The sequence below is a fragment of the Phallusia mammillata genome, chromosome 4 (assembly GCF_965637545.1).
Source record: "Phallusia mammillata chromosome 4, kaPhaMamm4.hap1.1, whole genome shotgun sequence".
In the NCBI taxonomy this organism is placed as follows: domain Eukaryota; kingdom Metazoa; phylum Chordata; class Ascidiacea; order Phlebobranchia; family Ascidiidae; genus Phallusia; species Phallusia mammillata.
Genome location: NC_137255.1, coordinates 16447199 through 16471434, shown reverse-complemented (window position 1 = coordinate 16471434; position 24236 = coordinate 16447199). Strand labels below are relative to the sequence as shown.

The 24236-nt window shown below is 36.9% G+C and overlaps 4 protein-coding genes across 9 annotated transcripts; all 4 read left to right on the top strand.

Moving 5' to 3' along the window:
- Positions 1 to 377: 377 nt before the first annotated feature.
- On the top strand, positions 378 to 4820 carry LOC145223003 (TLC domain-containing protein 4-like). 4 transcript variants are annotated; one of them, XR_013859401.1, is made up of 7 exons: positions 378 to 841; positions 1407 to 1496; positions 1592 to 1650; positions 2274 to 2374; positions 2870 to 2943; positions 3703 to 3880; positions 4277 to 4340. XR_013859401.1 is itself a non-coding variant. In XM_080089282.1 (7 exons), exons 1-7 carry the CDS (start codon positions 687 to 689, stop codon positions 4677 to 4679), a joined length of 765 nt encoding a protein of 254 aa, XP_079945408.1. In that variant the 5' UTR covers positions 381 to 686; the 3' UTR covers positions 4680 to 4820. The 4 variants fall into 4 exon arrangements, 3 of the variants coding, with proteins under 3 accessions (XP_079945409.1, XP_079945410.1, XP_079945408.1); XM_080089282.1 differs by lacking the exon at positions 3703 to 3880 and adding an exon at positions 4541 to 4820 and having other exon boundaries at positions 381 to 841; positions 4277 to 4423; XM_080089283.1 differs by lacking the exons at positions 3703 to 3880; positions 4277 to 4340 and adding an exon at positions 3122 to 3696 and having other exon boundaries at positions 379 to 841.
- A 3067-nt stretch (positions 4821 to 7887) lies between these two features.
- On the top strand, positions 7888 to 11643 carry LOC145223002 (TLC domain-containing protein 4-like). The gene is made up of 8 exons (XM_080089280.1): positions 7888 to 8219; positions 8282 to 8371; positions 8495 to 8553; positions 8993 to 9090; positions 9531 to 9604; positions 9872 to 10024; positions 10376 to 10522; positions 10604 to 11643. The coding sequence occupies exons 1-7, from the start codon at positions 8059 to 8061 to the stop codon at positions 10515 to 10517; spliced, it is 777 nt and encodes a 258-aa protein (XP_079945406.1). The 5' UTR covers positions 7888 to 8058; the 3' UTR covers positions 10518 to 10522; positions 10604 to 11643.
- Positions 11644 to 13066: 1423 nt separating this feature from the next.
- LOC145223000 (TLC domain-containing protein 4-like) lies at positions 13067 to 16387 on the top strand. The gene is made up of 7 exons (XM_080089278.1): positions 13067 to 13450; positions 13520 to 13609; positions 13744 to 13802; positions 13872 to 13969; positions 14552 to 14625; positions 14819 to 14971; positions 15082 to 16387. Exons 1-7 carry the CDS (start codon positions 13305 to 13307, stop codon positions 15386 to 15388), a joined length of 927 nt encoding a protein of 308 aa, XP_079945404.1. The 5' UTR covers positions 13067 to 13304; the 3' UTR covers positions 15389 to 16387.
- Positions 16388 to 17162: 775 nt separating this feature from the next.
- LOC145222106 (TLC domain-containing protein 4-like) lies at positions 17163 to 24144 on the top strand. 3 transcript variants are annotated; one of them, XM_080088131.1, is made up of 8 exons: positions 17163 to 17248; positions 20937 to 21118; positions 21191 to 21280; positions 21399 to 21457; positions 21526 to 21623; positions 22164 to 22237; positions 22557 to 22709; positions 22848 to 24144. In XM_080088131.1, exons 2-8 carry the CDS (start codon positions 20982 to 20984, stop codon positions 23020 to 23022), a joined length of 786 nt encoding a protein of 261 aa, XP_079944257.1. In that variant the 5' UTR covers positions 17163 to 17248; positions 20937 to 20981; the 3' UTR covers positions 23023 to 24144. The 3 variants fall into 3 exon arrangements, with proteins under 3 accessions (XP_079944257.1, XP_079944258.1, XP_079944256.1); XM_080088132.1 differs by lacking the exon at positions 17163 to 17248 and adding an exon at positions 17431 to 17588 and having other exon boundaries at positions 20940 to 21118; XM_080088130.1 differs by lacking the exon at positions 17163 to 17248 and adding an exon at positions 17431 to 17588.
- The last annotated feature ends 92 nt before the right edge of the window (positions 24145 to 24236 follow it).

Sequence of the window (24236 nt, the reverse complement as noted above, 5' to 3'; positions counted from 1 at the left end):
CTAAACCTCCAACAGCCGCCATGCATACCGACGATAACTGTGCAAATTGTTAAAAGACTCGAAATTTGAGAGGACTGTAACTGTGCAAATTGTTAAAAGACTCGAAATTTGAGAGGACTATTGCGTTTTTCAGGAACTGATGATGCCATTATTAGGCGAAATATATATTCCTACTTTCTAATTTACTGACTGATTCTGTTGGCAGTTGAGACAGTCCTCTCAAATTTCGAGTCAATTAATGATCAACTGAAACTTTCAGCACCCGTCGTTGATAAGCGAACCGACAATTAGGTACTTTTTTTCTTTTCACGACCACGTCGACACAAGCGCCTTCGGGCAAAGCTGCAAAACCGGGTTGAATTCGCCCAATATCAGAAGATGCGAAGTCTAGCGACTACATGTTTAACTCATTTGCCATATGCTGGTAACTTAAACCTCACTTCAGCAAACCGCTTGTGACTAGACAAGCCATGCTTCAGGGAAAGTATGCTGTCGCTTTTGTAGTGCAGAAACTTATTCGCCAGCATAAGCAGGATTGAACCATATCTCGTATCCTGTTCGTTCAGCAGAATCTGCGTCAACGTACTGCTGTTGTGTAAAAACCAGTGTGTTTTAGGTTTTGTGATAATGGTTGGTCTACTTAGCGTTTTGGTTCTGTTCTAATACATGTTTGTACTTTGGAAATCATGCTGATCAAACCCACCAATGCTGATTTGATGGTCGGCTGCATTAGCTTCATGTATTTTCGATTTCTTTCAGTAAGATTAAGTCGAGTGTCCTTTGGCCACCTTGACTTCTACAAGAACGCAAAGGTTGGAATACGCGAGGAATGGGATGTCAGGTCAGTTTTATTGTCCTTGTTGAGTAAGTATTTATACTGGCAAATACCATTCAGTACTTCTTACCAGTGCATGTAGCAAAAGTTAGTGCAGCACAAGTTAGTAACACAAACAGCTTGCTTTTAATGGAGAAGCAAACAGCACAGCTCAATTGAATGACTATTAGTTTTAAAAGTGCTCGAAACCTGTTTGAAGTGGAACACATTGTTAAATCGTGTTTATGTCAGCCACTGTGGACGTTATGAAATGAAGGCAAATCATGTCGTGCTGGCGGGGTAAATGGCCGACGGAAGCCAACAACTGCCATATGCAATGTGCTTACATTACATCAGGCCGTGGTAGCGTGGTAGTCACCGCAGCCTGACATTTCCTGCTCACAATTTTGTATTGTAATCTGTTTCAAACTATTTTGTATACAATGGACAAAGGGGGTTTAATAGGTCACATGTGTATGTTATCAATCTTATCTAACTATGTGTTAAGTAAGTTTTATTTTGTAGGATAACACGCACAATCGTAATTTATTAGCCAAAAAAGCACAATTATTACATTTTTTACCGTTTACAGGTTCGGGTCAAGCGTCCACGCTTTTTTAGCAACAACAACGTCAGTGCTGGTTATTGTGCTTGATCAGGAAGCCTGGCAGGATCCGCTCTGGTGCGTTTGTGTACTCAAGCGTGTCAACGATAATATTGTGTGCCACGTTTAAATGGCAAACAAATTTACTCAGGGTTTTTTCATCCTTTTGACAGGGGACAATCACGGGGCGCAAAATCAGTTTTGCTGATGACGGCCGGTTATCTTATGGCTGGTAAGTTACTTTTATTTATACCATTTTTCATGTCAAGTCTGGGCTATGCTTTGAAACACTGCCAACAAGTTTTATGCATAACTTATTAAACAAATTGCGCAAAAAATAGACGAGCAAATTCATACAGTGTGCTAACGCAAGGGTCGGCAACCTTTTTTCTACTGTGGACCGTTTTTAAAACTAAAATTTTATCGCAGACCGGCCTTAAAAAATCCACAAATATTTACAATAAAAACACATGAATTAGTTTATCATCTCCGGGATACATGAGCAAAAAGTCTTAGAGCATTTAACCTGATAAATTATACGGCCCGGTAACAAACTCGTCGCGGACCGGTACCGGGCTGTGGACCGGCGGTTGCCTACCACTGTGTTAACGTTTACTAAAGTTTAGAAACCAATCAAAATGTCCGATTTTAATTGAAGCTTTATCGTCATATTAAATGCACATGTGACAGCATATAAGTAGTCCTAAATTTCTGTAATGATGAAATTTCCGAAAGAATGCTTTTACAAAAGCATGAAAGCGAGCTCCGCATTTGCTAAATGTGTCCAGGTGCATTCTTCTTGACAATTACTGCACATACAGTGACTTATAGTTGAACTTTTTGTTCTTGTTGTAGACACTTTGCTAATGCTCGACTACGCGTACCACCTCGGGGAGTCAACAAAATCGTACATAGGCCACCATCTTGTCACTGCAGCGGTTATGTTGGTTTGTACGGTAAGTTAATTTAGACCAGTGGTTCTCAAACTTTTTCCTTATTTTTTCAAAACGCTCCCTTTGCCATTATTTCGAAGGCTCGCGGTCCTGAGGCCTGAATGTGTATTTCAGAAAAACGAAGATTGATTGCAGGATTTTAGCTGGTTGTGAAAAAATGCGTATAACAATAATCCAAAGACAGCATGTGACATCACAAAAATTGCCTCACGGACCCCAAAAGGACCGCGGACCCCAGTTTGAGAACCGCTAATTTAGACCTTTCACAGTTTCTTTTTAGATGTAAACTTTTTGTCTTAATCCGAATCTGTGTTAATCAGAATTGCAAAAAAGGTGTGCAGCAGATTTTTTGCCTGGAAATCACCTTATCTCATGCAACTAACTAAATTAACCAACTATTTACGATTGTGTCGAGTTTGTCATATACGCAGCCCAGATTTTTATGTTACCAAGTGGATTCAGTTTACTGTGTTTACAAAGAGTATTTTATTGCAACAGCTTCATCAGGCCTTTTTGCCTCTCGTGGTTTTTCGGAACACAGCGGAGTTGTCAACCATATTCGTAAACAACAGGTTGGTTAATTTAACATCTGACGGTGCATGTTCATCTTGCGTTGGTGAAACGGTATTAAACATAACAAAAAGTATCCGAATTTTGTTTTTTTCGTATTACAGTTACAGTTTAAATTTATTCCAACGCCTTAAGCGAATAAAGTATTTTTGGATTTTATCAGGACCTATTTTGAAAAAGGTTGAGGCCAAACTGCACCAATGAAGAGCTTGATTAGACATTTATGACCGTATAAACCAGGGGCGGGCAACTTCTCCAGTCGGCGGGCCTGATATGGGAAAATGAAGTACTTGGCGGGCCGGATTCCTGAATCGATACATTAATCGCGTATTTATCCAGTGATTTAAAACGGATTTTTGACCACCTAAACCAGGGGTGGGGAACCTTTTTGTTTATAAAAGCTACCTAACGATTTATCGACACTCGTGTAGGCCGCATAGACTATTTCCCAGGCCAAGGGCAGTGATGTTCAAACTTTTTGACTTACAGAATGGTCGTTTTGCTATTTCCTCGTAGTTTGTAGGACTTACGGTCCCAGCTAATTAAAATTCCTCACTACATTTTCATCTTCACTACAACATTCAGGATTTATTTAACCTAGAAATTGCTGAACCTGGAGTTTTTGGTAGTCCTAACTATGGAAATCGCTTTATGTACCACTATGGGACCACATGGGTCTTGTTTGAAAACCGCTGCCCTGGAACTAATCAAAAAATAATCTGCAATCAAGTCAAAAATACGTTTCTGTCTATTTTTTTCAGCACCTGGTGCAGTCGGTTATATCAACATCTTAAAAATGTATTTTGCCATCGAAGGCCGCACTTAGTGCCCTGAAAGGCCGCATGTGGCCTTTAGGCCGCAGGTTCCCCACCCCTGCCTGAACTAGGCTATACGTGTGGAAACAAAGAAAACCGTTAAAGTAGGACACACACAATTAAGGTTGGTAGTTATGTCGTAACAATGGACGTATGGTACAATGGTAACAACGGCGGGAATTTTTTTTGCTATTGGGGAGCGTTACTGTGCGTTACAACTGTAATTTGACGTAGTAAGCAAGTAATGGGGGATTGCGGCAGACTGTGGCCGCGGGCCACATTATCATGTAAGACCGGAAACTGTCCGCGGGCCGCTCAAAATCCCGTCGCGGGCCGGATCCGGCCCGCGGGCCGTATGTTGCCCACCCCTGGTATAAACGATCGCTGCAAAATGTTCGACGCTCTTTTTTTAAATAAATTTTAGGTTTTCAATGAGAATGGGTTTCAGTTTGTGTGCACATGAAGATATACATCTTCACATGAAGCTGCTATAAATATTGTCGTTGTTCTTTCCTAATAGGTGGATGCTTGAAGCGTGCGATATGAAAACGACAAAAGTTTACGTAATTAACGGAATAGTTATGGCGTTTTCGTTCTTCTTGGTTCGAATACTACCGATGCCGTACATTTATTTGGCGTTTTATCGCCACAGTGAAACTTATTTTAGGTAAGACTAATGACTTCTTTAAACCGTGTGTGGTTATAGTTTAAATTTAAATCAAATATATGTTGTTGGGGTCAATATTTGTTTTATGTTTATTACAACCTGTTTTCTTTTTTACAGAATGGGTTACATTGCATTTTTTCCTGTTGCTGGTGTTATCTTGGACATTTTAAACACACTTTGGTTTTACAAAATTATGTTGGGTATGATAAAATATATAAGACGGCAGTTTAAGCAAGAAAAAACAAAACAAACCTGATGTGACTGGTGTACCAAACTCCGATTTTCAGTTGTTTGAAATTTTCACCTCAAATCAATACTGCTTGCTTAACTTTATTGTGTCATTGTTTATGCATATTATCGCTTATGCAATGTTCAAATAGACAAAGTATTTTGAAAACTTCGCTTTGCAAAGCCCAACTTTAAATGTGAAAATGAAACATGTGAAAATGTTGGCAAAATATGTGTAAAATTAAGGTCAGCTGACACGGACCCTGAAATTGCTCCTAATTGGAAAGATCGGTATCACAAAACACCGCTTGAGGGCGTGATTAAATAGGTTATTTGGGGACGTTATTCAAGATACACACAAATGCTGCAAGCTGCAAAAAATTGCATTACGTATAGATCAGACCTTCGCTATACATTTGTTGGTTTACTTAGATCAGATGTCATCCACCTATATGAGATGTTTTGTTGGGACGGGTATTCTGTTTAACTTAACACGTCATAGACGGAAAAAGTATAAATGTTTTTGTTAATATTTGGTGTTAAGATAACAACTTTTTTTGCGCCGCAATACCATTAGGTCAACATGTGGACCGTTAGTTTTGGTACATAGGGTTTTATATCTTATAAAGGTTTTATACCTTTTTGTTTTGTTGAATTATATAGGCATACTCGTTAAGCGATAATTATGGGTTTCGTATAAGTCTGACGAAATGTTGTATAAGAAACGTTATTAAACGTAAAGGTTAACGATGAACTAAATGCCTCTGAAAACCTTGTTAGTGTCTGCAATAAACAGTAATGATGTAAAATTGGCCTCCGTATCGTATACGACGAGGGCTATTATTGTCGGTTAACTAATAGTTATCACAAAACACAGTCAAAACGATTTGCTAGAGATTTGAAATATTGGAGTATTAAGGGTATTAGAATATGACTGTTTGAATTAAGCTTTATCTTTTCTACCAATTTTTTCTTCAGAATCTAAAAATCGCGTGCTTTCTACACCATTACAAATTCACATAAACACGTGTGTGGGGACCCATTCGTTTTTGCTTGCAATGTTTAATGGTCAAATGTGTATTTAATAAATCGTTAAATAGGGTATGGGAAGTGGTAGGATTCAAACAGTAGGAGTCAAACGGTTCTATCTCAAAAGTCATATATTTCAGCCGGTTCTGCTACAAGATGTCCATTGATAGTAACCAGTAACCAGCCCCCACAAGAGGGGGGTGCAGCCGGTGCGCCGCAAGTTTACTTTCCTGTCTTCCTTCACCTTAGCATTTTAAATTGGTCTGAGCACACTGCACACCTATTTAAAAATTACTGTCAAAGCACTTTGTTACAAGTTAGCAGTAATGAGGTCTCGAGTCCGACTTCAATTACTATTTTCAAAAACTTGACCTTAGTTTTAGCAGTGAAAAGGCTTGACTTGACTCGGTATACCAACAACAAAAAGAAAATTTTTCACCTCATAACCGGTTCAGTTGGCTTTAGCCAAACAACAGCAGAACTTTACTGTGCGATTCGTAGTTATTTTTGCTTAATTTTACGTAACGTAGTCCTTGCTACATACATCTTAAAGCAGGGGCGTGCAACATACGGCCCGCGGGCAACAGTCCGGACCGCCAAGCTATTTCGTGTGGCCCCCACCAACACAACACAATAAGATAAAACTAATTTCTGAGAATTCAGCAAAATTTTCCACTAGTTTTTGGTAAATCTCCTAAGTTGCCGTAACATATATGATAGGCCTACCATACGTCCTCTTTTTGGAGGACATGTCCTCGTTTTAGACCAGTGGTTCTCAAACTTATATGGATGCTGCGTACCACCTAAAGTCCTAAATCCTGTTTGAACGGATAGACCAAGAAATAGGCCCATTTCTCAACCTCGCTATAGCATATTAATCAAATTTCAAAGAATGTCCAAATACGAGTTTTGCCCAAACCAGGACAGTTGGGTCAGTTGAGTTGCAATTTTAGATCGGACTTCAATTAGGTATAGCAGAAAGCTACTCGCGTACCACCTGAAAAGTTCCTGCGTACCACTAGTGGTACGCGTACCACAGTTTGAGAACCACTGTTTTAGACGAAAAACAAGTTGTCCTCCGAGGACAATAAAAAGGGCCCAAATGTCCTCCTTTTTAAGGAATGTCTGATTTACCAAATACATATGTGACAATTATGCCTTTATACATATTCCTCTTATTTTTTAAAGAATTCAGTTTTTACGTTTTTTGAAAATACATGCTTATTTTAGTGCTGTGGTGTGATAAACATTTAAACTTTATCCAAACTATTATATACCTTTTAATTTCTGAAGCCTTTAATTTTTGGTGGGACTCAAGTGGTTTTTAGTTTTTACATGTCTTTTCAACAATGTGTTGCAAAAAAGAAGATATTGCCCGATTGCTGTGTCCTCCTTTTTAGGGATGGAAATATGGTAGGCCTAATATATGAGCTAAATCAGTGTTTTCCAATCGGTCGATCATACAGCAGTTACAGCAAGTAGCCCACTTCACCAAATGTGACGTAACAATTCCCTTTGTCTAGTAAACAATTATTTTGTTGCGAAAGCCAGTGTTGCGTTGAAACTCTGTTGTAGAAAATAAACTTATTGGTGCTTTTAGAAGAATTTTGAATTTATTGTGCACATGAAAAAAAGTTATGTGGCCCTCGCTTGAGGTCCGAAATTGGTTATACGGCCCACCGACGAAAAATGTTGCACACCCGTGTCTTAAAGCTTTCTTTCGCTGGCATTGGGTGTTATAGTTGCCGTTTGGTTTAAGCCCGAGGTCACCAATCTTTTTTTACTGCGGGCCGGATAAGTTTAATAATGGTTCGCGATGGCCGCATAGTTTACCAGCCCTAGCGCCGTCTTTCCAAACTTGCCCAACGAGGCGATTTTCATGCTAGTCCCATCTTCCCAACAATGCTTCTACAACAAACTGCTTTTGGATCAATCCTGGGCGTTGCGATCCTATGAAACTAGGTAATATCAATTCTACATATCGTGACAGGAAAACTTTCGTAAGGACTAGATTAATTTTCGAATGTTACAAAGTTATCAATACCATTCGGCAAACCAAAAAATGTGGTTGCGGGATGCACCGTGTATAAAATGGCATTTGTACAAGCTTGCAAAAAAAAGATAAAAATTAAACTACGTATAATAAACTATTTGACATTTGACCTAAAGTGAACCGGACTCCAGTGCCGCTAGTTTTTGGCGTCAAAGTATCTACCGCACATGCGAGTGTTTTGGTTTGGTGATTTGGTGCACTCGCCCAGTTCAGTTCGATTCAGTTCGGTTCAGTCTTCAGTGGTTGTTGGTGGATTTGGCTTAAAGCGGGCCTTACTTTTAGTTTTTTGCTAAACCTGGTTCCTTTTGTTACCTTTACGTGTGTTATGTCAGAGTTGCAACCAGCAGGAATGTATAGTGCAGTGTGCGGCTGTTTGAGCTTTGTTTTCTTTCTGTGGTTTGACAAAAAAGTCAGTCCATATTTTTCTTCCCTACTACCACAGTTTCATAAGCTAACCAAAACCCAAAAGACAGAATGGCATGCAAGGTAAAGTTGTAAATTGAAAACGTTGATTGCTTGTCAAATGAAGACGCATATTTTATGCCCAGAAATTCGTCGACTCTCCATGCTGCAATTGTCACATTACTAGTGCCTTTAATTTTTTTCTTTGATGACAATCTCAAGAACGATCTTGTTTGGTATGGGTTTTCTTGTTTTTTTTGCATCTGTCAGTATAATTAATTCTTTAAACTGTTTGGGCTTAGAATGACGAGCTTAATCATAATTTGCTACAATAATGTATTTTCTATTTGTTGCTGCAGGGGTCGATCAACGATTTCTGAATGTAGTTTAGCCATTGGCATAGGATTTCTCGCATCAGGTTGGTTGATGTAAATTAAATCACAGTCTTTTTACCTAGTGCTTGATGATGACTAAATGTGGTTTGCTGATTCAAAGACCTGTCATGGAAACATTGTTATTCAGAGTGATGTGCAATACTTTTTGTGTTTTATTTTGTGCACAAATGTGTGACGACTGTATCTTTTTCTATCTGTGCAGAGGAAGTGGTAATATTTTAAACAAAAAAGTGTTGAAAAAATCTTTGAAACGTGTTTACATGTAACTCATTGAACAAATCTGCACATTAATTTCAGGAAATGGCTATAGCTTCCTTCCTTATCATGTACTGATGGTGGCAAAAATTTTGGGCTAAACTGGTTAATAGAAATGAAATTTAATTTGTTGTTAGCACAATGTCGACCAGCTTTACATTAAAACTTAAAAACATGTTTAATGGCAGTGGTATGTTTGTCATTTAGATCTTTACCTTATAATTACTGACTTTGAGGGAGTTGGTGGGACTGTGACATTCGTTATTCATCATGGCGTTATAATATTTGCAAATGTGTATTGTTTGGTAAGTATTTACATGCATTCTTGTTGCACACTATTCCTCCAACCATTAATCCCTAAGCACAATATTGTGTGGTTTGCACAGGTTAATTATGTTTACCAAACAGTTGAAGTGGTCTGTTTGCCCAAAACCATATGTACCATGTACTCATATGTTAATCAGTGTTTTTGAAACAAACAAACTTTTATTGGTCTTTCTAAGCATGGTAATTTCAATGCACATTAGAGTTTTCGTTAGTAAAGAGAGAAAATTTTATTTCGTCTGTTCAAATTTGCATTATACTAACAAGCTCAAACTGTTTAAAACTGGACTGTTTTTTTCTTTGTTACTACCTTAAAAAGCAATGCTAAAGAATATATGTTGTGCCCCGAGTTTACGTGGTGTTTTTATTACTGTAGTTTAAAAGTTCTGTAGTGTCAACATTTTATAATGTACATTTTTAGTTGGCAGGAGTTTTACTATCTGTGGCGATATTTCGATTATCTGCAGAAATTTCAACGACATTTGTTAATATAAGGTACAATTTGCTTCTGGCATGGCTTTGACAATTGATAATAATTGAAATTAAATTGCTTAGTATTATTATTATTTAGTAACTCCTACATGTGTTAATGAACAGAAGAGTATTCAGTAACAAAATAATTTAAAACATTAATGCCAGTTTTCTTATTTACATACAAATCATGTCAGGATAACTAATCGTCTTTAAGTTTACATTCATATCACAATGTTGCTGCATGTTAGTTATTTTTTATTACGGTGGTCATTGTAATTTTTATTTCAGATGGTGTTTATCCAATATTGGTTTTAAAGATTCAAGCTGGTATTACTATAATGGTTGGATGATGACCTTCGCGTTCTTTTTTTGGAGAATTTTATCCATGCCATTTTTTTATTATGCAGTTTTTTACATTGTCAACTTGGAGCAATACAACAGGTTTGCATGCCTACGTCCTAAACTATGTATAGTACTCAATGAACTTTTAAGGTTTAAACTTAATGTTGTGAGACGGTTTTGAGAGGGCTCTTCAGAGTCGAACAGTGAGTGTGTGGTTGAGCTTCATGTATAGAAGTATGCTACAAGTGCGCCTTACATTGCTTTGTTATCAATCAAAATCAACATGCTAATCTAGATCAGACAATGCTTGTAATGAAAACAAATCGGATTGCGTCATGTGCTGCCTATTCCGTTACTCGTCAGCTTATGTACATAATGCTGCATAAGACGCTTACTTGAATTACTGCATAACTAAGCATATCACGCATCAAGTGCAACATTTCTCCGCAGTGTCTCATGGCCTGTTCATCTGACGTGGATTGGCACGTCGGTCATCCTAGACGTAATGAACATCATGTGGTTCGGCAAAATGCTGTCTGGGGTTAAAAAGCATTTATCTTCGATGTCGCAAAAAAACGTCAAGAACGATTAATGCAGGTGATCATCCAGATGGCTAATGGAAGCTTATCTATTTTTAACCATTTGTGGCACTTTTGGATGTTTTACTTTTATATTTAGGTGTGCCGTATTTGTGAAGAGGCCTGACCTCAGTATTTTCCACTTTGCCAGCGGTAAAACACGTGGTTTTGGCCCGCAAGCCAATTTTATTTCTTGTGTCCGTTTCATGCCACCGATCGCACGTTTTAATTGTAAAAGGGTGACTAATGGGACTGACGTTCTGTTTCACACTTTTCTCAAGTATCCTATGGATCACAATATTTTGACTGTATAGTACAGTGATGTAATTTTGCTTGTATCTTAAGTATTTTTTTACGCTGCTGTGATCATCATGTAAGTCGCAGTTAATTGAGAGTGCTGAACTTGAGAGCAAAAAACATTTTAGATTGACTGTTTTGATGTGTATCTAACCAGTGTCCTGTTTTTTTTAATTTTCGTTAATTATTGTGAAGTAAGCTTTACGGTTGTCAATTATCTAGCGACGCGTTTTCTATCCTTTATACCTATGCATCATGTTCTAGCTCGTTTAGAGTGCTTAATACCAGTAACAGGAAATTAGCATTTTCTTCTCAAGTTTGGCTTGTTTCAAAGATCACAAGATACAACGTTCTGTGCTGAATTCCCGTCAACACGATTTTCATATTTTTACTTTCGACCTTTGATCAATGTATGTTGTTATGAGTCATTGTATACTGCTCAACATTTTCTTGAATTTCAATAGCAGTAGCTTTCATAAATACTTGTTACGTATCGATGTAAGTATTGACCATTTAAAAAAAGTTCCGTTGCTGATTACTGCTAGTTTTATAGATGCGCTGTGTAGCAACATATTGCATTTTTTTGTGTGAACAAAAACAGCCTCATAACCCATAACAGAGTACTTAGTTTTTACTATGCCTCGAAAATCATGTTTACTGCCGTTATTTTATAGGGCTGTTTTAAAATCGTGTTGGTACTGATGTTGACAGTTATTCATTATTTTTCCACTAATGGCTGATCGTGGCTTTTGTAATTGTGAACGGAGCAAATGTTGTAATAGGTATTGTGGCAACTTTGACATCAAACTGTTATGCTTTGATATTAAAGCACAAACTAATCTGTTTTGTAAATCTGTCAACATTGTTGTTATCATTGACAAACAGAGCTTTGCAGAGTCGATGAAAAAAATATTTATACCAGTAATTTGAAGTGGGAAAATGTCTGCATTTGGTTGGCGAATTTAAAAGCGTCATTTTACGCTTTTTCGAATAAATATAATTTTATAGTGTTCGGGCCTTTGCTTGCCATCCCCACGATTTTAGGTTGAGCTTGAGGCCCCCAGCTGCGACCTAATCTTTAGACAAGAACAATTGTTGTTCATTTCCAGCTGCACCAACAGTAAAAAATGCTATGGTTTTTATAGGGTGGTATTGTGGTTAGCAGTTATCGATTTTTTCGTGAACACTGCTGATTCATCTTCGGCGGTAATCTTCTTCACGACAAATCATCTTGTAGCTGTTACTTGGCATGTCCCTATTATCTCTTTGAAAGAAACTGTGCAATTGCGACAGTTTTGCTTAGTGCTTACAAGTTTAAAATGCGTGACTGCACAACCTATCCAATCATGCCGCAAATTCCGGATTGACGTTTAATTTATGCATAAACTTAACCAATACCCGACCATTTATTTTTTTTCGTGGCCACACAGGTACCCTGTTTTAGAGTATAACGAGGGTTGTCGTTTTGGCGTTACCTACCAGCACTAGGATATGAAACATCAGAGCTAGAACTGCAAACATAATGTACTTTGTATGCAATTGTGATTGCCACTGAGACTGATCAGTACGACCGAAACACGTAAGACGTAATCTTATAATATTTTTCGGCGTTACTGTAGTAGTAGTTACTAGTGATGTACCGAATCGGCGAAATTTCGATTCGGCCGAAACCGAATATTCGGCGGTTTTGCCGAATAAATTCGGCCGAATCAACCGAATCATTTATGGCGTCACGCAAAGTCGTACGCTACGCGTTTGACATGAAAACACAAGTTTATCTACTTGACACTTAGTGCAGAATGGTTGTGTTTCGTCTGCATTTTAGTTCTGTGGGGTTTAACATTGCCTTAAGCATGATTGCCAACCCGACAATGAATTACTGATTTTTGTCTGCAGTGGGAAAAGCGTCAATATGTTAAAAAATATAATGATTGACGCGATTTTCGTTGGTACTAAGAAGAAAGGACAGGTTTAACGCTTTAAATGGGTGCTCGCAAAAGATTCGGTTTCGGCCGAATCGCAACAAATTATTCGGCCGAAACCGAATCTTTGCAAAAATGGCCGATTCGGCCGAATAAATTCGGCAAACCGAATATTCGGTACATCTCTAGTAGTTACTATGACCTGTAAACAACAATTACACCATAATCGTGAGTGTGGATAGATGTGTCAACAAGGGGGCAACTGTGACGACATAACTATTCGATTTTCTTGGCAAACAAAGAGTAAACGTAGTTGACAGCTTGACTTTGCGTAAGCTTATTGGCTTCACTTAACGAGTGTTAATCGATTATCGTGGTTCAAGCATATTAACTAGCCGTTTTTAATGTTACATTGCAAAACATAGATAAAATATGTTTCGTGTGGATGAAGCAACCGTATCGTAACCGTTGAAAAACTGCAGCAATACGTAGAAGCAGGAGGTGCGCTATGAACACGTATTAAGGTGTATTTGCCAGTTTTTCATCATTAAAGTAACAAAAACATTGGCAGACGTAGCAAACATGTGTAATTTTGTACCATTGGTGAACATCTGTTTGAGCTGTTTGTTTTTTGTGTGGTTTGACAAGAAAGTGAGTCCATATTTTTCAAAGCTTCTACCACAGTTCAGCAAGTTTACACCAAATCAGAAGTCAGAATGGCATGCAAGGTACATACATTAAATGAAAATAAAAGTGTATTTTGAATTTTAACTTTAATATGGCAAATTTTACCTCAGGACTACTTCAACAATACATTCTGCAACTGTTACAGTCTTGGTGATATATGTTCTTTTATATGATGATACTCTTCGCAAGGACCTTGTGTGGTAAGTAATAGGTATTTGGTGTACCAAAACCTTGTTTTGACAGCCCAAAAAGATATTGTTTGACTTATTAAAATGTAAAGGATTTGTGTCTGTTCATAATAGTACAAAGTGTCATTTTTGCTTATGTTTTACAGGGGTCAATCAACAATTTCCCAAACTAGCATAGCAATTGCTACTGGCTTTTTGACATCTGGTAAGTATTACTTACATTTTTAGGAACTTTCAAATTCAAACAATAACCACACAACTCAATTTTCTGTAGATCTTTACCTGATAATTACCAACTTTGAAGGCGTTGGTGGAACAATGACTTTTGTTGCTCATCATGTTGTTTCAATATTTGCCTATGTGTATGCCTTGGTAAGCTTCCACAACATTTTCTTTTTAAAGTGTTTGATGATGTAAAAAAGTGCATGTTTGAAAAATTAGATTGACCCTGTTTGAGTTTTCATGTACTAGTTGATGTATTTACATGTAGGTTTATAATACATTTTCCATCACACACCTTGTCAGTGCCACGTAAAAACACAACAAACTAAATTATGTCCTTTAAAAATTCAAATATTCAGATAAATACTGTACTGTTTTTCTCATGTGATTCTTTTTATCTCCATTTTGATAAAGGGTCCAAGGAAATTTTGTCAGACAGGAAAGCACATGGCACTCATGTTTATTTTTTGGCAACTGTGTTTTCTTAGCTAACAGACATTTGTGTACAATCAAAAGTTTAAACATTGGTACTTAAACAAATTCATGAGCAAACAAAGGTTGTGAAGATTAGCAACATGTTTCCATGATAATCCGATAAAGCTAAAATGCTTGACATAACCTGGTTGTAAATAAAGGCTGACATATTAACAGAACACTTTTTAAAATCAATGTACCATGATATAGGATTTTGGTTTGTATAGCCAAAGTTTAACTGACATAGTTGTTTTGTAGACTGGTGGAATTCTACTGTCAGTAGCTAACTTCCGTTTGCTGGCTGAGATGTCAACAACCTTTGTAAATATAAGGTAGGTTGAAAAGTTTTAAAGGAATATATTAAAAATAATGTCAGAATGAATTGTTTTGATGTATATATTGTTTTTTTGTCATATTCAAAAGTACAAACAAGTAAAAGATAAACTTATGACTCATATCATATGATATGAGTATGTTGAACTGGGTTTCAAACGCATTGTGTTCTATATGTAATTTAAATTTCAGGTGGTTTATGTCCAATGCTGGTTACAAAGGTTCCAAGTTATACTACTACAATGGCTTGTTCATGACATTTACATTTTTCTTGTCAAGAATTCTGCCAATGCCCGTTTTTTACTATGTGGCACTTCACATAATAAACCTGGAACAGTATAGCAGGTTTGTTCATGAAATGTATTCTTTTTCTGCAGCATTTATTTCGATGGTTTATAAATAACAAACATGTGACGTTGTATGGTTCGCCAAAATGATTTCCTATCGTTTTGCAGCATTTCGTGGCCAGCCCACGTAACTTGGATCACTTCGTGTATCACGCTTGACATCATGAACATTGTGTGGTTCGGAAAAATGCTGTCCGGCGTCAAAAAACATCTCAATACGATGTCGAAAAGAAACCTTACCAGCCCCGACGACTCCATAGCTGTCTCAACCAGTGATCCAACGAAGGTGAACCTGAAACCACTTAAAGTAACTTCTAACGAATTTCCCCCAAACCAGGCCAGCCAATTTTTTTCGAAGTTATTTTCCAACGGCTTTGTCCCAAAATCGGCTTCGAACGAACGCAAGATTGATTAACCCTAAACCTGAAACTGTCCTTTATATTTATTTCTGTCGATACGCGATATATATGCAGCATTTTTCTCCAAACAACGATTTTAAAATATAGCGTTTAGAATGCCCGTTTATTTTCGCCACTGTTGTGTGATCGTTCAATGTCAGTGAACACCAACTGGTGGAGGCGTGGCTGTTTTACCAGATGCCACACCCCCATTTTGCAATGTCACAACCTCTAGTGACATTAAATGTAATTAACTGTAATGAAACTTGGACATTCAACGATGTAGGTAGTGTACAAAACTGATAAATCAAAACATAAATAGGAAAACAGGTCTTTACTTATTTGAATCGTTGTCGTGTTGTTATGCATCACATGGTTCTAGCACATCTTTATCTTGCACCTCAACTTCAACGCTGTAGGAAAGTGGCAGCTTTGCTTTTATATCTGCACAATCAAAAGTTGTTAAATCTTCATTTCTAGATAGGTGTAATTGGCAGTTTGGCACTGTAAAACAATCTTTCAAAAACTTCGATACTGTGATTCCTCGTTTAATTTTGTACTTTAACTGTAATATTTACTATTCAATCCCCTTTTTATTTACCCAAGTTTCATATACTTTGATGCTCACACAATAATTTTATTCCATTCTTGGTGCCTGTTTTGTATGTGTTGTTTGGCAACTGTCATTTGTTTAGCAAATCGTTTGGTACGTCACCAACAAATATCTCAACTCTGTCGCAAATGAAATAAGTTTGTCGGTTTGGCCGAAGTTGGAGACCCCAAAACCCAATAATTCGTTCTCGAAAAGTCTCATTTTCACAAAAAAATTAAGTTGTAAAAGTAGTCCAACAAGTTTACACCCGGGTGGTACGTGTATGTACCTATAAGTCTTAGATATAATTGTTGATTTGTCATTTAGCAGATTACCCGTGAATGTGTGTTAACTTTGTTTTGCTTTTTCCTGCCTTATTGTTAATTTTGGACTTTTATTTATGAATAAAATACAAATTAAGTTACTCGTTGAATAGGGTTTGTAGCGCTCAGTTTAGTTCAGTTTTTCTTTCCCGGTAACCGTTCTTAGCAGCAACTGCTAACCGATGTGAACAGATTTATTTCCAAATCAGCGGAGTATGCCCGCCAAGTATATGTTCATTCTAGTACGGAAGCGTGGTATAGGTTAAGATTAAACAAACAAGAATCGGTTTGTTCGGATTTTGCTTTTGCCTGGTAAAATAGTTATGTAATAAGTTTTCTATATAGTTTTCTGATGCAATTCTACCGAGCAACACCAAATTACTTGATAGCAACGTTGGGATGTTGGTTAAGTATTACCAAACCGCGTAATGTCTTTGTGGTTTGCACATTTTTTTTCACTGGGTTCAAACCCAGGACAATCCCGGGGACGAATCCCGATCAAGTTTTTTTTATGTCTGTGTGTTGGTCAGGCGCGCCAGACCATTCGGCCAAGTTCCAGAAGTTTTCATTTTATAGCAGTAGCACGTACCAGTCGTGGGATTCAGCAAGTGCTGGATTAACCATTAGGCAAAGTAGGCACGAGCCTACATGCCAGTGAAAAATCAAGGCCACTTTAAATGATTTGGCAACAGTGATAATTCCAATTTTTTAGTTGGCAACCCTGATTTTCGGACCACTTATAAAATGTGCCTAGAGGCCAGCAGGCCCTTAATCCGACACTGGATTCAGCCGGTTTGCACCGCACCGGCTCTATGGAACCGATTCACGAAATTCCATGAGATCAGCGAACCGGTTAGCATTACCGGTTACTGTCAATGGAATTTTTGTAACGCAACCGGCTGCAAAATATGACTTTTGTGATAGAACCGGCTGACAAAAAAATTGAATCCCACCACTGGCACGTACGTATGACAGTTTAATATTAATGAAAAATTTAATATTTCTTGAGGGCACAATTTAGGTTAATGGGCTATTTGCAAAGAGGATGTCATGGGTCCGATAAAGGCAGAATGACGCGGGCGCTATTCACAGTTCACATCACAATCACCGAAGCGTTTTACATCATTGTGCTTTGCTGGTGAATGGTGAATTTGGTGATATCTTTGGGCTTTGCGGTGCTGTTTTAAACATACGTCTGTTGTTAAATTGTATTGAATTTGCATTGTTACCTATGCTTTACAATAATTCCGAGTACTGGAAATGCAGATCGTTCCATAACGATTAGCATTAGTCAAATATCAGGTGAGTTAAATTGCTCGCGATTTGCTTTAAAAAGCAGGCACAGAAGTAATTGTGTCACACCATTTCAAGAATGGTTTTCCATTTTTTAAATAATTACGTTGTAAAAACCAATACTATAGGCGCCAGTTTAAGGCTTAGAAACAAACGTAACAAAATTTGTTAGACAGTGCAGATTTCTTCTGTCAATGGGCTTGAGGTGAGCAACCCAACAGCACTTATGTACACTTAGGACAAGGATTGCTTAATGTGTACAATGTACATTATTTTAAAAATGGTGGCTGTGTTTTTGGTCATTTTAGTTTTGTCACACAAAGCGCATGTGATTTTATAATAAAACAATGTTATGTAACATGCCACAACTTGTGTAAAACTGTTATGTTAGCTAACATGTACATATTTTTTAAAGACCAATGGTTCTAAGATTGTGTGCCAAGATGGGGGATTTACCATTATAAAGGGAGCACTGAAGATCAAATGTATAAATAATAGGTGCTGTAAGAAAATTGGACAGATTAAAAACTAACCTTAACAAATGCTGGATACTTTATAATTTTAAACTCTGAAATATAGTCAATATTTTTATACTTCTAGCTTGAAAATCTGAAAATATGTCATTACGTTGACAACTTTGTACCATAAGTACCCATATATATATAAAGTTTTTCTTTATATACTGTGACTCTTGAGACATTTGATGCAATTGTTGAAATGTGCTTAAATAGGTATATTTAAAAACAAGTAGGCTACAGTATATCTATGTTGGGAATGGATAGTGGTGTAAAAAAACTCATGGCACAGAACCAAAAATAATGCCAAACACATCTTGAACATACGGACAGGTCAGGCATGATTCATCCTCTACTTTTGCAATCACGTTATTTCATAACCAGCATATTCCAGAAGGCCCTTATAACCAATGGTGGGATTCAGCCGATTCGCACCGGTTTTATAGAACCGTCTCACGAAATTTTATGAGACCAGCGAACCGGTTAGCATTAGCGGTTACAGTCAATGGACTTTTTGTAACAGAACCGACTGAAAAATATGACTTTTGTGATAGAACCAGCTGACAAATTTTTTTTTATCCCACCACTGCTTATAACCCCACTGACACTGAGAACTTGTATATTTAAACATTGCTGTGTTATTTAATTCTTTTTGGTTAAACTACAGTATTTTTAATGGGGATGGTAGCCAAGTGGACAGTGGGGTGTTGATGTATTTATTGTAGTGTAATGATGTAAGCGATTGCAACTGCAGGATATGAAACAGTCCACCTTTATCAAATAGTATAAAGGTTATTGTACAATTACTTCTATAATCAAATTTTAAACCTAAAAACAACAAATAATTGATTGAAATTTTGGAACGTTTTTCCCAGCATAATTTCAAAACTTGTTTACAAATGTAAGATCATTTGCATGTTAAAAGTCGAATAGTGGGTGAATCTATTTAAATTTGGTCATTAAGTAACATATTTCTTGTTTAAAAATTTGTGTTGGGGCCTGTGAGAACAATTAGTTTCAAAGTCAAATCATGTCAGTTTTTTTTATTTCAAATTTTTGGTTTAAAATATATCATTTTGTTGTGATAACAGGGAGTAGTGGCATGGTAATCACCCCAATATGCATGTTAGGCCAACATCGCCCTAAATTGACTTTTTAAGCTTTAGTTCTCTTTTGAATTTACTCAGCAAACCACAACTGACAGTTGCTCTGAAAAAAATGCTTCTAAATCGCCTTTGGGCTTGAATACAAAATGCTTTGTAACAATGTGACGATTTGTCTATAGTTTATCGTATTTACGATGCCTTGATGTCGCAAAAGCTTATTGCGTTAACATTTCATTGCGACCAAGCGAAAAACATGTAATCGCGTCGCTATTATACGAAATTTCACGTTAAAAAAATTACGATTGTTCATACACAATTCTTGAATTCGACTTTGTTTTGTCGCGCCCTTGATACAACGAACTAATCGTACATTCAGGCAGTATATATATATTTTGTTTGTTTTCCTGTGCAGATAAAAGGAGCATTTCTTGAAGTTTGAGAAACGCCGATTTAGCGGCGTTTTTTCGACTGTTTTTGCGTGTTTTAATTTTAGGGTATTTTCGATATTACCGGTGCCCCACAACAAAGAAAAATTTAACGGCACAGAACCCTCGGTGAAAAAAGTATTGTCGAAATCTTTTGAGCCCTCTGTTAACTGCCTTAGTGCCTTTTATATTTAAACTGCCACAGTCTGACTGACAAAGCCCAGCCTATGCATATAGCCTTGGGCAACCGCTTGGGCTAAATTAGTGGGTTGGTTGCAAGCAAACATTTTTTCTGTTTCGTTAAACCTGTTTTTTCTCGGTTGTTCAGTTCCCGTTGTTTCACGTAAAAATTGACGATTGTCCAACAAACAAAATTGGCAATTTTGCAAAGCATTAAAACACCAACGGCAAGGGAACAATTTAGAGCAGGGGGGGGGGGGGGGGGGGGGGAACCTGCGGCCCGCTTGCCTTTTTAATGTGGCCCGCGTCACAATTTTGTTAAGGTAAAGCATAAAACATAGCATAAAAAAAACAATAAATTGTTTATGGACAAATATTTCTTTGAAATGACTTCGACATTTCCACATTTGACGCCAAACTTATAAAAAGTGCCACACATTCAACTACTTGCTGTATTTGTGACGTAACAGTCACTCGATTGCCTCTCCTTGCAGTAACAAATTATTTGCCATGTGGTGTTATTTTAAATTGATTTTAAAGCTATTAGCGTGGACCCTTATATTGCTACATAAAATATATTCGGTATAATGGAGCTAGGGTGTTCCAAAAAGAATGGACAAATTTTAGTCGGATTAAGTGATAAACCTGTATGCCTTGTTTGTTGCAAACAAGTAACAGCAAAGAAAAAATCAAATCTGGACCGATGAAATATAAAATCACTTGTGTGCTTCGGGTATTTTTACACGGAATTTGAAAATAACAAAATATTTGGCCCGCCCGAAAATGTTGTGCATTTCATGCGGCCCGCAGTACTAAGTAGGTTCCCCACCCCTGATTTAGAGTCTTGTTTTCATCAAAAATTGTCGTAAAATCCGTTTTAAATGTTACGCGACAGCTGCAGCACAAAATGTCACGCTCATTGCTGACAAAAATCGATTACGTTCGAAAAAGAAAAAGGGTAGCTAGCTAACAAAGCAGAATGTCGCAATGATCAGCTGATCGCGTCTGGCCCAGAAGCAAAACAAGTCGAGTAACGCTTGTTGTATTTCGTCATGTAGTTCAAAGTTCTATGTTAAAATCGTAAACTGGGACAGTTGAGAACGTTGCCTAATATGTTTCTTTGTGTTTCAGTAGGGACTAACATGAGGAGCGGTGTTTGAAGTTAGTGCTGTAAGGATGAACAACCTGCAATGCGGCCTTGCAAGCTTTGTGTTTTTCTTGTATTTCTACAAGCACATGAGCCCAGCGCTTTCAGGACGAATTCCAAAATTTAACAGGCTGACAAAAGATGAAAAAACGGAATGGCATGCAAGGTAGAAGTTTGAATTATTGATTGGGTTCTCCAGCCAATGTAAATGTAACTAGCCTACATATGCTTTTAATAGAAACGCTTCCACTCTTCATGCAGTTGTTGTAACCCTGCTTGCAATGTATGTCCTGTTGTTTGAAGAACATTTGAGAAGAGATATTATATGGTAGGTTAAAACATAATTTTTTTTTTTTTGAATTGGCTAATTTTATTTGTGTAACTAATCAACAATCAGTGCCAATGATAAACGTAATTTCCCACTTTTAACTGTGTGCATTTAATAGGGGGAGGTCAACATTGTCTGAATGCAGCCTATCCATATGTGTTGGCTATCTATTGTCTGGTGAGTTCAAATCTTGATCTCCTACATACATTAGCTGCCTTACATGACATAATACTTTTAATTTACAGATCTTTATTTAATTTTCACAAATTATGAGGCTGTGGGAGGAACTGTTGGTTTCATTATTCATCATTGTGTGTCAGCATATGCCTATGTATATGGTTTGGTAAGTGATTTGCATTTTGTATGGTGTTGGGTAGTTTTCTAGGATGTAAACAAACAAAAAATGTAAGTGGGTCTGATGCTAAACTTTCACAATAGTTTGTTAGTTTGCCAATTTAGGTTTGTTGGATTTCTTTTATGTCAGTGCAATTAAAACTGTGCATCACTTTTGTACATTGGAGCAAGTCCAGTTTTTGTTTCTTTGGTAATGAAGACGAACCTTGCAAATATGTAGGCCACAGACCAAAGGTTGCAGATTTGTTTGCTCAGGCACTTCTGTTCCCTTTGTTTTGAAGTCCAAAGGCCACTATTTAGGCATTGCTGTACTTTGCACCTGAATCTAGATTATTGTGGGTGTAGGGCTGTGCAAAATGTTTAAATTTGCCTGTAATGTCTCAAAGTACAGTATTTACAAAGCTTGCACCTAAAATTTACAGTTTTGTTTGAAACAAAAACTTTTATAACTTCTCTACTTCTATGAAAAATAAATACCAAAATTTTGTGTCTGCAATGTAAGATGCTTCATATCTCATATTTTTTACAGTCTGGTAGTGTTCTATTGCCTGTGGCAAATTTTCGCTTACTGGCAGAGATGTCAACACCTTTCGTTAATCTAAGGTTAGTTCTATTGTTAAATTTATTACAGTAAGTTTAAAATTACCATGGTATAATCCAAGTCATATTTATTTTTGTAATCATGTTTCTCAAAATCTTGTTTGTGTAGCCTTAATTTTAAGCATAGTTTGGGCTTTAAGCTGTTTAAGTATGTTAACAATACATGCCTATTTCTGTTTATGGCAATGTTATATTTTCCGAAACAATGATTAAGCATAAGCAGCTGAACTTTGTTGTTGTTACCAGTGGTGTTTGTGAGCAATGCTGAAACAGTGTTTCACTAGACAACAAAATGTAAGATTACTAATTTGTCTTGTGGCAGATGGGCATTGTCCACCACTGGAAACAAAGATTCTGAACTATACTTTTACAATGGTTTGCTGTTGACTTTCTCCTTTTTTATATCACGAATCCTACCTATGCCATTCTTTTATTACATGGTGATATCAGTGCAAAGTTTGGATTCATATAGCAGGTATGTTCAATCAAATTAAAAATAAAGTAAAATATGCAAAAATGTAAGAAAAAAGATTTTCTTTGCATGGTTCCCTTTGTCTGTTAAATGCAAAACTAGGCTCTTAAGGTGTGCATGTGAATTGTTGCTCTTTTGCAGAGTTTCCCTTCCTTGTCATATTTCCTGGATTGGTGTTTGCATGGTCCTTGACGTCATGAACCTCATGTGGTTTAAGAAAATTATGAGTGGCATTCTTACACATGTGATTAAAAGGTCGAAAGCCAGTGAAACGCCACCAGCTACCCACAATGGCACTGCTCACAAAATTGAATAGTTATTTTTCAAAAAATGAATAATGTATGCCTCTACCACTGTCTTTAACTTTTATTTTCTCCTAAAAGGGGAACCCATCAGCAACATTATTGTGCAAAATTACATAAAAGGCAGTTTAGATTTAAGAGGTGGCCTACCTAGGGTACATTGTGCCATTCTAATTGGCTCTTTCAGCCTCGAAAGGAAAACCAACTGCCAACAAACGGTAATGAAATCAATGAACTTTATCGTGTTCTTGTATAAAACCGCTTTTTAACCCTTGCGCTCCTAATACTTCAAAACATTATTTTCACATACGCCAATTAGTGTATTTTACCGTATTTTTTTGAATTCGGACGTATGTGTGGCAAATCCCACGTCAAAAGCAAAATGTGGCTGAATATTTTTTGGCTATCCCTGCCTGAGCCTATGTTACTGTGCTGTGTGTCCATGTTTGACACACACATTTCTTTTTGCAGTGGCGCTCGTTATATTGATAAACTTTATACCTGTGTGCTGTAATTTACTAAATTTTGTGATCATTATTCATTAGTCTTTGTTTTTTTACAACGTACATCACCAAAATGTGTAGCGTAATTCTTTAGATCAAATCGCACTGCTACTTCTGTGTTACATTTTCCTACTTTAAGCTGTGATTTACTTAATTACAGTTAATAGTATTGATGGTACATGCATGCGAATATTGCCGTTATTTGTTTGATATTACTTTTATAACCTTACACGCAAATCAATATGAAAGATTTATTGAAAGTATTTTTTATTGCGCGCCTGTAACAAAATTATATTGTTCCAAAAATGAACACATGAGCAAAGAAATGATTCCTGCTGGTCCAATCCATCTGCTTTGGTGCAACCTTTACAGCGTAAATCATGTTTTCTTCTATCGTTACTTAATCGTACTTTGTGCTTGCATAAAGTTGTCATTTATAAAAAAATGATTTGCTTGCCAAGTGCAATATTTCCACTCGCCATGTCATATCTAATTTTTTATTTTGCTGCTTATTTCGATTTTCGACCATCTTTGTCGTTTTTTTGTTTTTACGTGAAAAACATACTACAGAAACCTATTGTTTGATGTACGGAAAAAACAGTCAACAGTACGGAATATATTTACATAAATCAGCGTGACTTATAATTACTTGTTTATGCTACAATGTCTTCTTAAAATATGCCGGTCCATCAAACTGAGAAACATATTTAAGTTATAACCCAGCC